Source organism: Thalassophryne amazonica, chromosome 21 (assembly GCF_902500255.1).
Source record: "Thalassophryne amazonica chromosome 21, fThaAma1.1, whole genome shotgun sequence".
Lineage (NCBI taxonomy): Eukaryota > Metazoa > Chordata > Actinopteri > Batrachoidiformes > Batrachoididae > Thalassophryne > Thalassophryne amazonica.
The window spans coordinates 5,217,931-5,237,717 of NC_047123.1; the positions used below are offsets into that span (position 1 = coordinate 5,217,931).

Sequence of the window (19,787 nt, forward strand, 5' to 3'; positions counted from 1 at the left end):
ACTTGTTTTACAAATGTTTGCACAAAAAATAATTCGCAAAGAAATTTTGAACATGTTCAAAAAATTAGTTTGAGACTCTAAAAACTGTTTGCAAACTATTTTGCAACCTTTTATGAACCCAGATGAAACCAAAAATTTGCTACGTTAATCAGCATTCGCCACTAGGTAAGCTACGGGCTGAAGTGTTTCAGGAGCAAAAATGATAATATCAAAATTTTAATTTGCAACCATATTCAAAGTAGTTGCACTTTTGACATCAGAATCTATAATCTGCAGTTGCAAGAAGAACCACTGCTGTTTGTTTAGGAGCTGTGCTCCTAATCACACTGATGAGTTATTAAGTTCAGAAAAACATTAACATCTTCTCTCTACACAACCTCACTGAGCTGCTACAGTGTCAAACAGAGGACACAAGCTAAGATTTGTTCCATTACCTGTGTGGTAACAGTTGCCAGGCACCAACATTCGGAACCCAATCAGGAAAGACAGAGCTGCTGTGGTGCTCATCCCGGCTGGAAAACAACAACAACAAAAAAAGTCACAAACAATCACGATGGGCAGAAATAACAGTCTGCGTTGTTCTTCATAATGTGCACATATCAGGACATTCTATTTATTATTTCACCAGCACTATTTCATTAGCGCTGGTGCTTATTCCCAGACAGAGTTTTGAGATTTTTGCAATTATAAAAAAAAAAACACTAAGAAGTCACATGTACATAAGTATTCACAGTCTTTGTCATGAAGCTCAAAATTGAGCTCAGGTGCCTCCTGTTTCCACTGATCATCCTTGAGATGTTTCTACAGCTTAGTTGGAGTCCACCTGGGGTAAATTTAGTTGATTGGACATGATTTGGAAAGACACACACGTCAGAGGAATTGTCTGTAGACCTCTGAGACAGGATTGTCTGGAGGCACAAATCTGGGGAAGGGAACAGAAACATTTCTGCTGCTTTGAAGGTCCCAATGAGCACAGTGGCCTCCATCATCCTTAAATGTAAGAAGTTCAGATTCACCAGGACTTTTCCTAGAGCTGGCTGCCCATCTTAACTGAGCGATCGGGGGAGAAGGACCTTAGTCAGGGAGGTGACCAAGAACCTGATGGTCACTCTGTCAGAGCTCCAGCATTCCTCTGTGGAGAGAGGAGAACCTTCCAGAAGGACAACCATCTCTGCAGCAATCCACCAATCAGGCCTGTCTAGCACCAATCAGTGTCCAGACGGAAGCCACTCCTTAGTAAAAGGCACATGGCAGTCCACCTGGAGTTTGACAAAAGACACCTGAAGGACCCTCAGACCAGGAGAAACAAAATTCTCTGGTCTGATGAGACAAAGATTGAATGCTTTGGCATCATGATTGGAGGAAACCAGGCACCATCCCTACAGTGAAGCATGGTGATGGCCAGAGGTGGGACGAAGTCGCTGTCTAGTCATTCTCAAGTCATCAATCTGCAAGTCCCAAGTTAAGTCTCAAGTCAGCTGGCAAACAATTGGTGGTCATTATGACTTGAGACTTGCTGATTCATGACTTGAGAGTGACTTGAATCCGACTGAACATCTCTGGCGAGATCTGAAAATGGCTGTGCACTGACGCTCCACATCCAACCTGATGGAGCTTGAGAGGTGCTGCAAAGAGAAATGGACCAAACTGCCCAAAGATAGGTGCATCAAGCTTGTGGCATCATATTCAAGAAGACTTGAGGCTGTAATTGCTGCCAAAGCTGCATTAGGTTATTTTAATACATTTGCAAACAATTTATGTTGTCATTATGGGGTGTTGTGAGTAGTATTTTGAGGAAAACAAAGCACTTACTCCATTTTGGAATAAGGCTGTAACATAAATTGTGGAAAAAGGTGAAGCACTGTGAATACTTTCCGGATGCTCTGCACATATTGTGATCAATAAAACCTGGTCAAACCATCCTTTGCTGTGGTTCTCTGCACTGGGGCCCTTGGCCAGATCCAGCTAAAATGTGCCATGACAGTGTGGTATCAACTGCTTTAGCAAATAACAAAATGTCATAAAAGCTCACATTTTGTACCAGAAAATAACTGAGCCTCGATTAGTTAAAAAGAATATAATTAAAAAATTTTGTTAAAAAAAAAAAAACTTAAACGGATGCGTGTGGAACAGACAGTAAACATTACTCAGTATATATATTTTTTAATGTTAATCTAAATATTTCATAATGCATACTAGCTAATCCAGTTATTACAAAAGACAAGGAAAGAGATTTGTTTGTTGGACAACAGAATATCTCAAACACCCAAAGAATTTCATCATCAGTGAGTAGGCCTTGTGTCATGGAAAAGTTGACCCAATAAATTGACTTACAAGATTTTGTTTATCGTAGCAGCTTTGCTGGCAACTTTCATGAAGTCTGCAGTGATTCCACTGAGTTCTTTGCTAGAGGAGTATGAAACCTGGACAAAAGGCAGTTTGAAAGACAATAAGCACTGTGGAAAACAGACATAATGGTCGAGGCCATAAGGTACACAAATACCACAGCTTCATACTGAGATTCCTGCCTTTCAAAGACTGAACTACGTCTCCAGGACTGATTCCACAATAACAGTTACAAATTCTAAATGAAAGACTGCGACTGTCTTTTAGGCGAGGTTTCTTGTTTTCTCTTCCTCATCGAACATTAACATTTTAAATCAACACTTGCTGTAAATTTATTTCAGGTGCTCTCATAAGGAAAATGTTTACCCGTTATCCTACCATGGCAAATGTCAGGTCTGGGACTGATCCAGACAGACCACAATACAGAGATCATATAGCAGACAAACATAGTGATATTTGAGAAGTGAAATGAAGTTTCTCGTATTTACAGAAAGTGTGCAATAATTATTTAAACAAAAGTAGGCAGGTGCATAAATTTTGGCACCCTTTTCATGTTACTGATTGAACTCACTGACCCTTGACCTCCTTACACAGGTGAATCCAATTATGAGAAAGGGTATTTAAGGTGGCAATTTGCAAATGTTTCCCATCGTTGCATCTCTTCTAATGAGTGGCAACATGGGAGCCTCTAAACAACTCTCAAATGACCTGAAAACAAAGCCTGTTCAACATCATGGTTTAGGGGAAGGATACAAAAAGCTATCTCAGAGATTTCAGCTGTCAGTTTCCACTGTGAGGAACATGTTGAGGAAATGGAAGACCACAAGCACTACTAGTACTAGTTAAGGCCCAAAGTGGCAGGCCAAGAAAGATCTCAGATAAGCTGAAGCAAAGGATGGTGAGAACAGTCACAGTCAACCCACAGACCTGCTCCAAAGACCTACAACATGATCCTGTTGCAGATAGTGTCTCTGTGCATCATTCAACTATACAGCGCACTTTGCACAAGGAGATGCTGTATGATGCTGTAATGCAGAGGAAGCCTTTTCTGCATACACGCCACAAACAGAGTCGCTTGAGGTATGCTAAAGCACATTTGGACAAGCCAGTTTCATTTTGGAATAAGGTGCTGTGGACTGATGAAACTAAAATGGACTTATTTGGACATAAAGGGCAGTATACATGGCTGAAAAAGAACACAGGATTCCAAGAAAAACACTTGCTACCTACAGTAAAATTTGGAGGTGGTTCCATCATGCTGTGGGGCTGTGTGGCCAGTGCAGGTACTGGGAATCTTGTTAAAGTTGAGGGTCACATGGATTCCAGTCAATATCAGCAGATTCTTGAGAACAATGTTCATGAATCAGTGACAAAGTTGAAGTTGCGCCGGGGCTGGATCATTCAACAAGACAACGATCCTAAACACTGCTCAAAATCTACTAAGGCATTCATGCAGAGGAACAAGTACAATGTTCTGGAATGACCATCTCAGTCCCCAGACCTGAATATTACTGAAAATCTGTGGTGTGATTTTAAGCAGGCTGTCCATGCTGAGAAACTAACAAACCTGAGATGTTTTGTAAAGAAGAATGGTCCAAATTACCTTCAACCAGAATCCAGACTCTCACTGGAAGCTATAGGAAGCATTTAGAGGCTGTTATTTCTGCAAAAGGAGGATCTACTAAATACGAGGTCTGTTAGAAAAGTATCTGACCTTTTTATTTTTTGCAAAAACCATATGGATTTGAATCACGTGTGATTGCATCAGCCAAGCTTGAACCTTCGTGCGCATGCGTGAGTTTTTTCACGCCTGTCGGTTGCGTCATTCGCCTGTGAGCAGACTTTGTGTGAGCAGTGGTCCACCCCTCTCGTCGGATTTTTGTTGCGAATAAATGTCTGAACGATTTGGAGCTTTGCTGCATCAATTTTTTTTCCAGAAACTGTGAGAGACCTCCAGGTGGACACCATTCGTAAAGTTCAGATGGCTTTCAGGGCCGATTTCATGGGGATTACACAGATTAAGGAGTGCTCCAGCCGGTTTAAAGACCGCCCACAGCGTCTGAGAGCGCGGCGCACTCCGAGCGCCGATCGACAGGCTGACACCCCGCTGAAACAACCAGATCATTTCCAAAGTGAAGGCTTTGTTGATCCGGGACGTCGTCTGACTTCCACAAAAATAGCAGAAGACGTGGACATCAAGACTTTTTCGGCACATTCCACTGTTACAGGAGTTTTTTTCATGGAAAGGGAAGTGGAGGGACGCGCCACGAAGCCGCTCATGACGCGGGACAAAAGCACCTCCGTGTTGGTCTCACAGGACAGCTTTCAGATGGCTTTCGGTGGCTTTTCAGTCCTGTGACTATCTGAGAAATTGTGCATGAGCTGGACATGCCAGAACATGTCCTGTGAGGCTTCATCACGGCGTTGCTTTGCGCCATGCGGCTCCACCGCGACGCGTGGAATTCCTCCGCTCCTCTTTCCATGACAAAAACTCCTGTAACAGTGGAATGTGCCGTTCATTTCCACACAGGACGCTGTGTTGATCCGGGACTTCGTCTGACTTCCACAGGAATTGCGGAAGACGTGGACATCTGCACTTTTTCGGCACATTGAGACAGACGTGCGGAGGAATTCCGGGCGTCGCGGTGGAGCCGCATGGCGCAAAGCAACGCCGTGATGAAGCCTCACAGGACATGTTCTGGCATGTCCAGCTCATGCACAATTTCTCAGATAGTCACAGGACTGAAAAGCCACCGAAAGCCATCTGAAAGCTGTCCTGTGAGACCAACACGGAGGTGCTTTTGTCCCGCGCCATGAGCGGCTTCGTGGCGCGTCCCTCCACTTCCCTTTCCATGAAAAAACTCCTGTAACAGTGGAATGTGCCGAAAAAGTCTTGATGTCCACGTCTTCTGCTATTTTTGTGGAAGTCAGACGACGTCCCGGATCAACAAAGCCTTCACTTTGGAAATGATCTGGTTGTTTCAGCGGGGTGTCAGCCTGTCGATCGGCGCTCGGAGTGCGCCGCACTCTCAGACGCTGTGGGCGGTCTTTAAACCGGCTGGAGCACTCCTTAATCTGTGTAATCCCCATAAAATCGTCCCTGAAAGCCATATTAATTTTCCGAATGGTGTCCACCTGGAGGTCTCTCACAGTTTCTGGAAAAATCTGATGCAGCAAAGCTCCAAATCGTTCAGACATTTATTCGCAATAAAAATCCGACGAGAGGGGTGGACCACTGCTCACACAAAGCCTGCTCACAGGCGAATGACGCAACCGACAGGCGTGAAAAAAACTCACGCATGCGCACGAAGGTTCAAGCTTGGCTGATGCAATCACACGTGATTCAAATCCATATGGTTTTTGAAAAAAATAAAAAGGTCGGATCCTTTCTAACAGACCTCGTATTGATGTATTTTTTCAGTTGGGGTGCCCAAATTTACGCAGCTGCCTAATTTAGTTTAAAGAATTATTGCACACTTTCTGTAAATCCTATAAACCTCATTTCACTTCTCAAATATCACTCTGTTTGTCTGCTATATGATATATTTAACTGAAATTTATCCAAACAACTAATGATTTATAAAGGAAAATCATGGAAATCATCAAGGGTGCTCAAACTCTTACATACAACTGTATAAAGTATTCAGACCAAAAGTAGATATATCCACCCACCAAGATCTGACCAATGCCAGGTCTGTGGTTCAGCCACTGCAGTGTGGAACCATGATAAATCCTCACTTCATGTAGGTCACTAAAAACACCGGCTTATTTTGATTTTGATTTGATTTGTTTCCACTTGTGTGGGGACACAAAGGGATAAATGAGTGACAAATTGATTCACAAAGTCTTTGAAAACTACTAACATTGGCCCGGTCACATTCTTGATCCTCGTCCTCTTCGTCATTAATACTGTCGAAGTCGTCCTCATCTGCACACGGCACAAAGTCTACATCTCCTGGTGAGTCGAAGCGTTTCTTCTTCCGATATCTACGTTCTGTGGGAATATAAAGCAGAATCATTTAAATGAGTGCCAATTCAAGATTCTGTAAACATAATGCCCTTTCTTCTCAAAATTAAAATAAGTCACAATATAACCTAAATAAAATCGACTTTGCCACAGTGAGACAATTTCTTTTGTTGTTTTTGTGTAGATCCAGATTTATACTTCAGGTCAATCTCTCTTTGGAAAGCTAATGTCCATTTTTTAAGGTTTTCCATCAATATTATCTTTCCTAACCAGCAGGTAACTCAGTGGTGTCAGTCTGTCACTTCCATTAGTGCTTTTATTTTGGCAGTCTGTTTTTTTTTTTATCTTGACAATCTGTTTTTTATCTGTGCCTTTCTTCCGTATCACCTCCACACTTGCTTCCTGTTCACATGCACACTTATTTCCTCATTATGTTTCATGTTATTTAACCACAGTGTTTCCTTAACGTCTTGCCTCGTTCAAGTCTTCCAGCGCTGTTTTCCTTGTGTTTGTCATTACCGACCTTTGCCATTTCCTTGTGTTTTTCTAGCCTGCCTGCCGTTTTTTTTTTTTTTTTTGACCATTGCATGGTTATAACAAGTGTCTGTGTGTCAAAACTCTGCCATTACATATAGACTGTCTTCTTGGTTCACCCATCATGGACATCGTTGAATACACTGTGCTGATCGACCTGTGCCTGCCCATCGACCAACTATAAAGTCTGTTTTATGTCTCATCTTTGTTGTTCTCTGCTCTGGGGTCCCCAGTTGTGCTTATTCCATTATCTATGGAATAAAGATATGGGCGACCAATAAGTAGACCTGGGCAAGATTCCAGGTCACACTACCTGTGCATTTCCTTTAGACAAGACATTTCAATTGCATTGTCGTAGTCCATCCAGTTGTAAATGGCTACCAGCCTTGGCTGGGGAAGTAACCTACATTGGATTGGCCTCCCATCCGTGGGAGTCATAGACTTCCATCCACTTCATGCTACAGAATCGAGTGATAAGCACAGGCACCAATGGGCCTTCAGACCTGTAGAGGCTTACTTCTCTTCTTCTTTAACCTAGCCTCCCACTTTCTGCAACAGAGAAGCATCCCCATAGCATGATGCTGCCACCACGCTACCTCCTGCATGGGATGGTGTTGTGCATGTTTAGCCTACACCAAACCCAGCATTTTGTTTTCTTTCTTTCCACTGCTTCCTTTTGGGGTCGCCACAGCAGATTACATATCTCCATCTCACCCTGTGTGATGCATCTTCTTCCACCAACCACCTACTTGTCCTGTCCAGCTCTTCTCCTTCTCCTGCATACTGGTTCCATTCTCAGCATCCCTCTCCCTATATACCCTTTGTCCCTCCTCTACATGTGCAGAAAATTACAGTATCTTCTGCTCTGCTACCTCCACGATCATCTCCTGTCTTTTTGACACACGGCATTTAGTCTGATGCTGAAAACATTAAATTTTGGTCCACTCGGCCCATAGAAGGTTCTGCCACTGGGCGTCCATTAGCCACCACCTCTTGAACACTGAAGCTTTTAATACCTTCAGGCTTGTTGTCTTTGCTCAGTTGTCTCCTTCATGCACATTCACATGGTTTTTTGGGGCTGTCTGCTCCAGTCAGATTTACATATGTGTCAACAATGTTCCATTTTTAATTCACTGAAGTCTGTGAAAAATTAAGTAACTTGGAAGTTAACTGGTATCCATCTCCTGACTTGTCTAAAAGAAATGGGCAGCACAGGTGATGATTTAATCACAGGTTCCATAACTTTTGCACATTACCGTAAAGTGTGTGGCTCAACACCAGATTCATCAAAGACAGACAAACTTCAAAAAGTAAAATAAATAAGTCAACAGTCAAAATTCTCCAAAGTTTCAACACAACTGTAGTTCACATCATTTATGTTGTGCAGAAAATCTACTCAATGACAGGTTAAGAAAGAATGAGGGTTCAGACTTCTACTGCACCTTTTAAGGATCTGGGATCGCTTCCCTCTGTGCTGGTTCCATCAACACATTCTGGATGAATGCCATCATCTCCAGAGTGACTGAGCAGCTCTTTCGCAAAAGAATGAAGGTACTTCAGCGCCCTGGAAATATTCATTCAGCGATATTTTTAACAGTTTAATTTAATCCTGAAGAAAAGACACATGACACCTGATATACACACACGAGTTAGTCATTCATCATTTACACATTCATCTGACTTCCAGTTTTTATAACATTTTTAATCCTTGTTAATGTTTCAACAGAAAGTGAGCAGTGACCAAACAAGGTCTGGCCATTTGGCACTGAGACGACCCAAAACCCTCACACACTGAACAGGGACGTGCTTATACGTCTGAGTCCATGAGAGACTGGGCTGTACTGTCACCGTGCTTCATGGATTTATTTGAACTTCAACTTTTGCCTTCAGATGTTTCCATCATAACCATGAATGTGGTTTTAAGCAGCAGCTCTGAGCAGAGCAAGACTCTCTGCCAGATCTCAGACTTAAAAGGACTCACTTCATTACTTGCCGGAATCTATTTACCACATGATTCAACACGATTCAACACTCTTGACTAACAACAAGAAGCTTCTGGGTTTGAATCCCACCCATGTCCTTTCTTTATGTACCCCTGGAGTTGTGGCATGAAGGGGATCTGGTGCAACATTTGTGCTGAATCAATATTTGGGGACCTCAAGAAAATGGGTGCAATCAAAAGAAACTATTTGAGTTTGGTGTACAAAAAGGACCTTCTGTTATCTGTTGCAATAGTAGTGTGGTAGAACGCTGTGACCAACTGGGAAGGTTTTACACACACACACACACACACACACACACACACACACACACACACACACACACATACACATCTTTTACTCTAATTTTACAGATGCGTTTTTTATTTCATTAGTGCATCTTGCCTGAATGTGGATTTGGCTGCTCAGTTATTTTGATGCCAGGCTTCAATTAAAGGGTAAAATAAAATAGATTCTTTCTGTTTTAGAGGAGGGTGATCCCACTGGCCAGAGTGGGCAGTGATCGTGGGCAGCAGCTGTGATCAGGGGAGCGAGGGCAGATTAGCACAATTACATGAGATGCACAGTGGCTACCTGCAGAGGAACCCAGATATTGCTCCATCAAAAGCACTGTGGAAGTTGGCGCATACGGAGGCTCTATGGAGCATATCTTGCATACCAGACTGCACACACCATGCATCCATTATACTATTTCAGACGGCTTTCCTATTATTTCATCAGTCCCTCTTGAAAAAATAATACCTGCTTGAATGTGGAATGAGCTGCTCAGCTATTCTGATGCCAGACTGCAGCATAAACTCAAATTAAAACAGTGCAGATAGTGTCATTTGTGCACTACATGGTGGACAATTTCTTTACAGCATAATAAAAAATGACCTGACCGGGCAGCAAAGCACAGCAGTGCGTGTGTGCGTGTGTAGGGCAGTCCCTTCAAGCACTCACTGTTCACTAACCTAACACTATAACTTTGTGGTGAAGTCTTGTTATAACTACAGACATTAGCTCACAGACGGGACACGGTACCTTTGTGAGCATTTTCAGAAGCTCCCGTGTCTTTGGGGTGCATTCACTATCACTTGTAATCTGTACTAACCTGGTGTTTAATCGTGTATATCTGCTGAACAGAACGTGCAAAATGATGTAAGAGAAAAGAGGGAAGGTGTGACCTACGCTTTAGCAGCTCCTCTCCTGGGGCGGCCACCAGGTGGCGTCTCTTCTTCACGTTCAGTCTGCGTTTCCCGCTCAACCTCCTGACCTGCTGGATCGGTATCAGAGGCTTGTTGCTGTACACGCTGCTTCTTCACGTATTTTCTCTTTGGCTTTGGCAAGCCGTTTTCCTGTTGGACGTTACCAGCAGCTCCGCTCTCGCCTCCTGGAAGCTCCGCCTCAGCAGCTGGTTTGACAGGAGTCTTTTTTGACACACACTTCTTGGGTGTTTTTCTCTCAGTTTTTTTGGAGGTTTTTCTGACCGATGTCTGAGGTATTTTGTCCATTGCTTCCTGGTCTCCATCTGCAGTCTTTTTCGGGGAAATCTTAGCTCCACTACACTTTTGAGAGCTTGCTCTGGGGCTCTTTTTTGGTAAATCCTGTTCATCAGGTTGGACACCCCAGGTCCCGTCCATTTCATAATCCAAATATTTGACATTTCGCTTCCGTTGTCGTCCACTTGAGGTGGGGACTAACTCCCTCAGCTGCTCTGCAGGCTGACGTTGCTCTGAAAGGACGCTGACATTATTATTATGTCCCATTATTCCAAACCCTGGCCGTAAACAGTACAAGAGAGTTCATCTGGACTTTGGCATTTCTCCCCGTCAGGTAAAACACATGCATTTGCTTGAGGTTTTAGTTATGAGTTAGCTTAGCAGTTAAACATGTGAACTTCTGAAGTTCGAAAGCAGATGAACCAAATTTAAGATTTGATTTATAATATTTATTTTGTAAACTAAATTGATGTAGTGGTAAAATAGCAAATACAATACAATGTGGTTGGCAGTTGGGTGATTCCCTCATCCATCGTCAGCAGGTGACCAACATCTTGAGCCAAATCGTGGGAAAGCCCCCCCCCCCCCATGATCGATTTTATATATATATATATATATATATATGTATATACTGAGGATATGCACCTTAAGGATTGGCAACCAGAGAGTGCACAAATTAATAACGGTGGCAGGTGTGCATCTCTATATAAAACAGCTGACATGTGCTGTGACTGCCACAGATAGTCAGTGGGTCATGCACATGCTAACCTGAGCAGGTCCTCTGAGTGCACACTGGACAAATGTCCTGCAGGGAGACGTTGTGCTGCTCAGTGCACAATGGTGCATCAAATGTTTATATTATGCACAGAAAGAATTATTAATAATTAATAATCAAGAATAGTTTGCCTTCTTGCAGTTACACCTAGATGTGGCCATCGCGTGTGGCTGACACGGCGCGTTCTCTCCAAGCACTTCTGTTCAAATGCCCCGTGCTGTGCTGCTTGGAGCATATCATAAATGGGTATATAGTTTACTTTCGTAGCATAGAAAAAAAAAATCTGCGATAGCAAGAAGAGCTCATCTGCCTGGAATTAAATGACTTTTCTTGACTCTCTGAATGGTGAGGAGATGCACGGAACACAATCAGGCAACAGCTGCTTATGAAATCAGTTGAGTGGTGCTGTTATCCGGCCTTTTATGGTAAATTAGTACATTATGAATAGCAGTATTTTCTTGACAGTTATAACAGCCTAGTGGGTCGCCAGGCCAGAAAATTTACCATGACTGCATTATTATTTCTAAAATCATGCCAACAAAAAAAAATATGAAAAATAATATCCATTAATTTGGAAGTTAATAATCATTTTGGGGCATCCACAGAGCTCTGATCAGCCCTGCGGCCCTGAGGGTGTTCACTCAATTTTACTGTAATATTTTATGCTCGATATGATCACTGTAATTCAAGAGTTTGTAGTTTTTTTGTATTAATTCCACAGTGGCAAATTTAACGTTAGGCAGGAAAAAATATTTGAGAAACGTAAATATAGTTTAGTGTAATTTTATACAATACCGTAAAACTGTTGCATAAGTGAAGCATTTCAGGTTTGGACAGTTTTACTTTGGTGTCTTTGATATTAATATTCACTACTGCACTTGAATGCAATATGTAAAAAAAAAAAAAAAACATTGAGAGAGTAAACCTTGTTCTGAATCAGTGGCTTCCATATAATCTGGATTTCTTGTGGGTTTTTGATAGATTTCTCCTCATGTGTGGAACAAAGTCTTTTCTCCTCGTGGTCTCAATTCTGCTCAGAGGAAAAAATAAATAAATAAAAAAAGAGGACATAAAATAGATGCTGCGTACATTAGGGCCCCGTCACATATAACACGAAGGACACAGAAACCGGAAGAAAATCTGCGAACCAAAGACGAAATGGAGAACCACGAACCATCCAACTGATGTTTGGAGGAACACACGGTCGCATAGCGACGGTTTCATGCGCACTTGTGCACGTGCATGAACACAATGCGAGCAGCTGGAATGTGTTGCACCACATCGCATTGCTGATGTGGAGAAAAACAAAATAAAAACCAGCTGTATAATTTGTGAAAATTACTGGGTTGATATCAATAATAAATAAAAGGGGACGCAATACAGAAAATAATCCTGGTTAAATAAAAATAAATGCCACTTCTGCAATTCGAACCTGCAATTTACAAAAGTTCAGATTCGCAGACGGAAACTTTACCACTGCACAACAATCACTGTCTTATCACAGGAGTGTAAAATGGCTAAAATTGACAAGGAGAGAAACTTTTTTTTTAAGAAAAAAAAAGCACTGCAATAACTGACAAAACACAGTTTGTTACAGTTATGGTGTATTTTTGATGATACGTGATTGAAAGTGGCGTATTTGTGGCACTGTTGGCTTGTCATATTGTCATCGTCCTGCGGCGCTCGTGTTCTGCCGGACGCACGTCAGGCCAGACACGAGTGACATTCAGATCGCCTGCTGCGTGATGTGACGGTCCGTTTCACATGGAGCAGCCTGCCGAGGTGCGCTGCAGCGTGGCTGCTGCAGCGCGGCTGTTGTGTGCTCAGACGTGGCTGTCCGGCCCCCATGTGGTCATATCTGGAAATACATATCAGCTTGTCATGCAAGTGTGCTCTCCCCCTGCACGCCACGTGGGGGTGGGGTGGCAACCCACGCAATACGCACGCATGCCACACGTGTGTTGCTTTTTGCAACGCGACACTCGTGGGAGCACTTAGACAAATTTCACATCCAGCTCAAAAGTGATTGTCTGCTCACGATTTTCGTGCTAACAGCGTGAATGGCCACACATTTTCTAAGTGTCCAGTGAGCGGTGTTGGATGTTTGTGTGTGTCACCTGGAATTTGGCCAACACCTGCCGTGAGAGGTACCGAATGGGCTGTCACAGGGCACTCTCTGGCTTTCAGTCGGTGGTGTGCGTGAATAACTGTAGCGACAGGTGTACGAGGCGTTGGAGGCAGCTCTGATTTTTCACGAATGGCATTCAATTCCTCTTTCGTGTGCTAGTCGGCTTGAATCGTGTTGTGTGTGAAGGGGCCCTTACAAATACTCAGAAAATAGCATGACTGTAAATAAATATACATATTTTTACCTTGAATGCTTTCACCAAATAAAAGAAAATACTTTAGTGCTTCTTCTTTGGACTTGGGAACGTCTCAAACCACAGAAGTAACAGTCTACAAAAACTAGATTGATTCCCTGAAGGGAGACAAAATCAGCCAGCTGGGTTCCCCAGTTTGATGATGTTATCAGCACATGTGCCTGCTGACTGACATACAGGAAACCAAGCTGCTGGTTTTACTTTGCAGTAGCCAATAAGGTCTAATTTCACTGATTAACATCACTTGGAACAGGTGGGATGAGTTCATCAGTGAAATCACCTGCTGGAGTCAGTGGCTGCAAAGAAAACCTGCACCCTCTCGGCCCTTTCTGGAATAGTTTGGAGACCACTGGTCTAATTCATAGTAACAGCAGTAGAAGAACTACGACGTACATAGGCCTGAGACAATAGTGTTTATCATCAGATTCTGAAGTGTGAAACAAATGGACAGGGCAGTCCATTCCAGGCTACATCTCCATCCTCGAGCACTATCCCTTTTATATTTGGGCTGAACCAATGCAGATGAAGTGTCTTCTCCACGGGCTACACATTGGTAGCACTTAGCTACCTGCTCTGTGACCAACAAGATCTATGGTGATGGCAGAAGAAGAGCCACTCGCTCATACACACATCTTCAACCGTTTACTCCAATTAAGGGTCACGGGGGGCTGGAGTCTATCCCAGCAGTCATAGCACGTGAGGTGGAGTACACCCTGGACAGGACGCCAGTCTGTCACAGGGCCACATATAGACAAACAAACACATTCACACCCGCACACACACCTATGGACAATATAAAGTTTCCAGTCCACCTAAACACGCAAACTCCACATAGAAAGGCCACAGGTGGGAATCGATCCCATGACCTTCTCACTGTGAGGCAAAAGTGCTAACCACTAAGCCACCGTGCTGCCAGTTGTAAATTGTTGCTTGGTTGACAAGAAAAACCCTCTAATATAAATAAGTGATATACAGTAGGCATATGAAATGTACATATACAACCCACCAAAAAAATCTGAAAAACTTAGGATGATGTGGAAAATGCAAATTCAAGAACAAAAAATAAATAAAATAAAATAAAGTGATTCTTACATTTACTTTGACCATACTGGTCACCAAGCACCCACACAACTCTGAAGGAGTTATAGGCTTCTGTGGTTGTGGTTGGAGAAACTGTGCATCGTGCAACTTTTGTCTGTTGCATCACCAGTTATTGAAAATTCAGTAAGGTATATCTTATATATTATATTCCAATTCTAAGGTGGAACTATGCCAGTATACAAAGATGAAGTGGTATAGAAAATGATTTTCTTACAAAGAACATAAAATTTCAGCTACAGTTTGCTAGAAGTCGCATGGGAAACCCAATCCTAGATGTGACCTGTTTTCCATCCAATCTGTCTCTACTCCAGCATGAACTCTACAGTACCAAACATTTTGTATTTCTTAATGACTGATGTAAATAAACTCCAAAACATATTCGAGAACTTGGAAATTTTTACATATGCATCCCCTAACTTGTCTCACGAAAACTGGAGAATTAATCCTTATATTTAGAAAATGCCCTTGACCCAATTTTTTGTGAATGTGTGACGAGCCTTAAATGCAGGAATGGATGCAGGAAATGAAACTGAAGGTGTCCACACAAAACATGAACTATCTTGGGTTCTTACGGTCTGCAATAAAAGAGATAAAGTAAAAATAAGGATCACTACTTTTGTTTTTGCCATATCACCCTAATGTTTTCTGCCGGCATGGTGACCAAGTGGTTAGCGGAGTTGGTTTCAGTGCAGAAGGTTCCTGGTTCAAACCCCACCCCTGCCACATTTCTCCATGTAATGTGGAATTGTGTCATGAAGGGCATCTGGCATAAAACTTGTGCCAATTCAATGTGCAGATCTGCCTCGGATCTGCTGTGGTGAACGCGAGTGACAAGAAGGGAGCAGCATCATTTTCTGATTTGGGGTTGTACAAACAGTAGGGTAAATATCCAGAAGAGGCAGTTTTTAAACTGAGTGGAGACTAGTGAGGAAAGCCATCAAGACAGCCAGACACAAAAATCTGTGAAGGAACTTGATGTTTCTGGGAACATAATTGGAGAAAGTACAGATCGTGCAACTTTAGGAACCAGCCACAACGTCATGGTGGAGTGGAACAAAGAAGGATTTTTAATACAAGAAAACACATCAAATTGAGGTTCAAATGCTTATGAGGAACACCACACCAAAATAAAGCTAAAAGGAAAATATCCCTATGAATGGACACAAAAATGTGTGTATTGACAGAAGCAAAAATACAAATTGTGTGACATGGGAGCAGAATGGACATGTCCAAAAGTGAAGGACATTATGTCCGTGTGGTTTGGACATGACTCGGGGAAAACAGTGATGGACCTCAAAGTAGAGAGAGGAAAGGAAGGTGAACAGAGTGAAGGAAGAGTTGAAGGATCCTCAGACTGACAGACCAAAGCCCATGAAGAAATCTGATGACTTTAGACTCTTAAAGCTACACGACTCACACACAGGGAAAATAAACACTTTAGGTTTTTAATAGATAGGGGAAAGTCCGTTCGGCTTCATATTTTAAAACAAAACACAACAAATACCAACTATTTATACGCCACGATGCTAACAGCGGATAGCTATTGCTAAGTGGCTAAAACAGCTTCGCCGTCTGACGGTTTCGTTTCACTATCGACTAACCGACAGTCGAATTATCGGAACAAGAGGTCAGGGGCTGATTTTAAAAACTCACCGGGCTCGAAATACCAGCTTCTCCCCGCGTGGCGAAAGCTGAAAAGTGTCCGACTCCCGGAGTCTAGAAACACGGATCGAATCCCACACTTCCCACACGGAACAAAAATCACCAAATCCACCCGAAGACAACCGGCCGATGACTAACGACCTCATCCGTTTTCCCAAAAGCGTAAATAATAAAACCCGCTCGCTGCATTTCAAATATTGCCATTTGTTACAATCTGCTTCAGCGAACCGCCATGTTGTTGTGGGACGACGACTCTCCACACCGCCCCCTGTCGGCGCGGTGAGGTCCTGCAGCAGCCATCATTTACACACCAAAACCTGATCCGTTTTCACACAAAACGGTGTAAAAAGTGAGGGGGAAAAAATCAAATTTTATAAAAGAGCAAGAGTTTCCTTTTCCTTTTGTTCAAGTAATAAACTTGGAATGCCTCGAATTTATCTGATCCCCTTCACTGCCTCAAATCCCTGCTGGACCACAGCGGCACCTACAGGAAAGTAATGAAATAACATCAAACGCTGGAGAAAATTTAAAATGAGAAGAAAATAAATGAATCGACTCCTGGGTGTATCGCTAATATATCAAAGATATGCTGGCAGAACAGAACCCCAAAATGAAGAGGAAGATATTTTAATCATAAATATATTACACAAAAGGAGCTTTAACTGCTTTTTTTCCAATCAACAAGTGTGATGTGATTCGTTGGGAAGACAGACATAGAACACATCATATCCCTTTAACAGATAACAGTCTCCACAGAACTGAAAACTAGTGTTTGTTAATGCTTTAAGAAGCATTAACTACAGTTTACTTTAATATAGTCAGAGACAAAACGTCAGACATTTGGTCAACTAAGTAACTATGCAGGAAGGAAACAAGTGAGGGAAGCCACCAAGACACTGCAAGACTTCCCCTATGGCTGACCTGCTAGAGTGTTGGCCTTATGAGCAAAGAATCGCAGGTTCAACTCCCAGTGGAAGCCAAAGACACACAACTTAATTCCAAATTGGTGGTGGTGTCAGGATGTAGAAGTTGCCCAGACAGGTGAAGGTTCTTAATGCTTAAATGTGTCCGTAGCCTCAGGACAAGACCAAATAAAACAGTAGGGAGATATGTACCAAAAAAGTGAAATCCAGACTGAAACATTTTCCTACTAAAGTTGGCTGGTGGGAATTCCCCTTTGGCTGACCTTACAGGAAGGACTTTGGTGTTTAAAGATACACCATTTGACTACTTGCAGTCAGGTAACGTGTCTGGGTATCAAACCCAGGTCTACATATTGGTAGCCCAACCTATATCCCACTGAGCAACATGTTCTGCAACCTAAAGAAAGTCCAAATCATACAGTCTCTTGCAACAGTAGTCACCCTGTTGGACTTTTACACTTTTTAAATTGTCATGCCATTTCAGACACTAAAAGGAAATTAGCCTTCTCTATATTAAGATTTCAAAAATTGTCTTCCTTAAACTCAAAGTAAATATCTTCAATTTGATATAAATTAAGTAAAGATATCAAAGCCAAGATGATGGGTTATGTAAATAATCCCCCCCTTTTGTAATAATGCACATAAATCATGTCTTATTGCCAGTTTTCTATGGACAAGTCAGGGGATGGATACATGTACATTTATGTTGGACTTCATTTAAATAAAGTTTTGCTTGTGTGACTGCTGTGTTTTCCACTGATTAATAAGAAGCAGACTGATGAACACAGGCGCTGCACAGGAGGCTTTAATATTGTGAAACCTGTAACATTCAGATGTGGTCTTTGGTGACACTTCATTGTGTAAGGTGCCTTTTGATATTGTAAGTCTAATCTGGCAACACTGACAGCTTGCTGTGACAGATTTTTCATACTGAACCATTCTCTTTATATTTCATAATGGTTTTAATTTAAAGCGATACTTAACACTTGAAATCAGATCTCGGTGTATCCGCTGTGGCGACCCCGAACAAACGGGAGCAGCCGAAATGACCACACACACACACACAAATTGAAATCACCTGCAGCCTTGTTATCTGCCAACTTGTCAAGAAAAACTCCACCACCACAAACCTGGGCACAAAATGGATAAAAAGGATTAGGACTCAAATGTCCAATTACTTTTGATCCCCCTGAATTGTTCCTCAGACAGTGACATTCTGCACCTCTAAAATTCTATAATAAATAAAACGATGGCAAGCGTGGTTCCAGAAACCCAGCTGTCAACAAACAGAAAGACAGACATGACCACAGTCCCAGTCACAGACCTTTCACAAATATGACCTTTCAGGGCAATTCCCAAATCCACATAAAAAACCCTAAATTGTGACCTCTGACCTTAATGACTGGGACTTTATTAGAGTGACCAGGCGTAACGTACGACATCAGGGAGCAGTTGAACGTACAAAATGCATTAAAGATTATTGAGCAGAGCTGGCTACGATGGTTAGGTCATGTCCTGAGGATGGATACCATCAGGACCCCAGTGAGAAGGTGATGGTGAGGTCATGTCCAGAGGATGGATACCATCAGGACCCCAGTGAGAAGGTGATGGTGATGTCATGTCCTGAGGATGGATACCATTAGGACCCCAGTGAGAAGGTGATGGTGACGTCATGTCCTGAGGATGGATACCATCAGGACCCCAGTGAGAAGGTGATGGTGAGGTCATGTCCAGAGGATGGATACCATCAGGACCCCAGTGAGAAGGTGATGGTGACGTCATGTCCTGAGGATGGATACCATCAGGACCCCAGTGAGAAGGTGATGGTGAGGTCATGTCCAGAGGATGGATACCATCAGGACCCCAGTGAGAAGGTGATGGTGAGGTCATGTCCTGAGGATGGATGCCATCAGGACCCCAGTGAGAAGGTGATGATGAGGTCATGTCCTGAGGATGGATGCCATCAGGACCCCAGTGAGAAGGTGATGGTGAGGTCATGTCCAGAGGATGGATACCATCAGGACCCCAGTGAGAAGGTGATGGTGAGGTCATGTCCAGAGGATGGATACCATCAGGACCCCAGTGAGAAGGTGATGGTGACGTCATGTCCTGAGGATGGATACCATCAGCACCCCAGTGAGAAGGTGATGGTTAGGTCATGTCCTGAGGATGGATTCCATCAGGACCCCAGTGAGAAGGTGATGGTCAGGTCATGTCCTGAGGATGGATACCATCAGGACCCCAGTGAGAAGGTGATGGTGAGGTCATGTCCAGAGGATGGATACCATCAGGACCCCAGTGAGAAGGTGATGGTGAGGTCATGTCCTGAGGATGGATACCATCAGGACCCCAGTGAGAAGGTGATGGTGAGGTCATGTCCAGAGGATGGATACCATCAGGACCCCAGTGAGAAGGTGATGGTGAGGTCATGTCCAGAGGATGGATACCATCAGGACCCCAGTGAGAAGGTGATGGTGACGTCATGTCCAGAGGATGGATACCATCAGGACCTGGTGACCTACGCCAAAGAGACCCAGAGGAAGACCAAGGAAGAGGTGGATGGACAACACTGAGGATGCCATTGATGTTAGAGGGTCGTCACTGGAAGCCGTCAAGA

General features: G+C 43.0%; 1 protein-coding gene across 1 annotated transcript in view; it reads right to left on the bottom strand.

Moving 5' to 3' along the window:
- The window catches only part of gtf3c2 (general transcription factor IIIC, polypeptide 2, beta), a 44,621-nt gene extending 28,039 nt beyond the window's left edge, over positions 1–16,582 (bottom strand). The window contains exons 1-7 of the mRNA XM_034162416.1: positions 16,239–16,582; positions 12,029–12,133; positions 10,018–10,561; positions 8,290–8,411; positions 6,210–6,340; positions 2,335–2,423; positions 435–512 (exon numbers count right to left, since the gene is read on the bottom strand). Of these exons, the coding sequence (XP_034018307.1) occupies positions 435–512; positions 2,335–2,423; positions 6,210–6,340; positions 8,290–8,411; positions 10,018–10,561; positions 12,029–12,053 (989 nt within the window). The 5' untranslated portion in view covers positions 12,054–12,133; positions 16,239–16,582. The remainder of the gene's footprint in view (positions 1–434; positions 513–2,334; positions 2,424–6,209; positions 6,341–8,289; positions 8,412–10,017; positions 10,562–12,028; positions 12,134–16,238) is intronic.
- Positions 16,583–19,787: the final 3,205 nt, after the last annotated feature.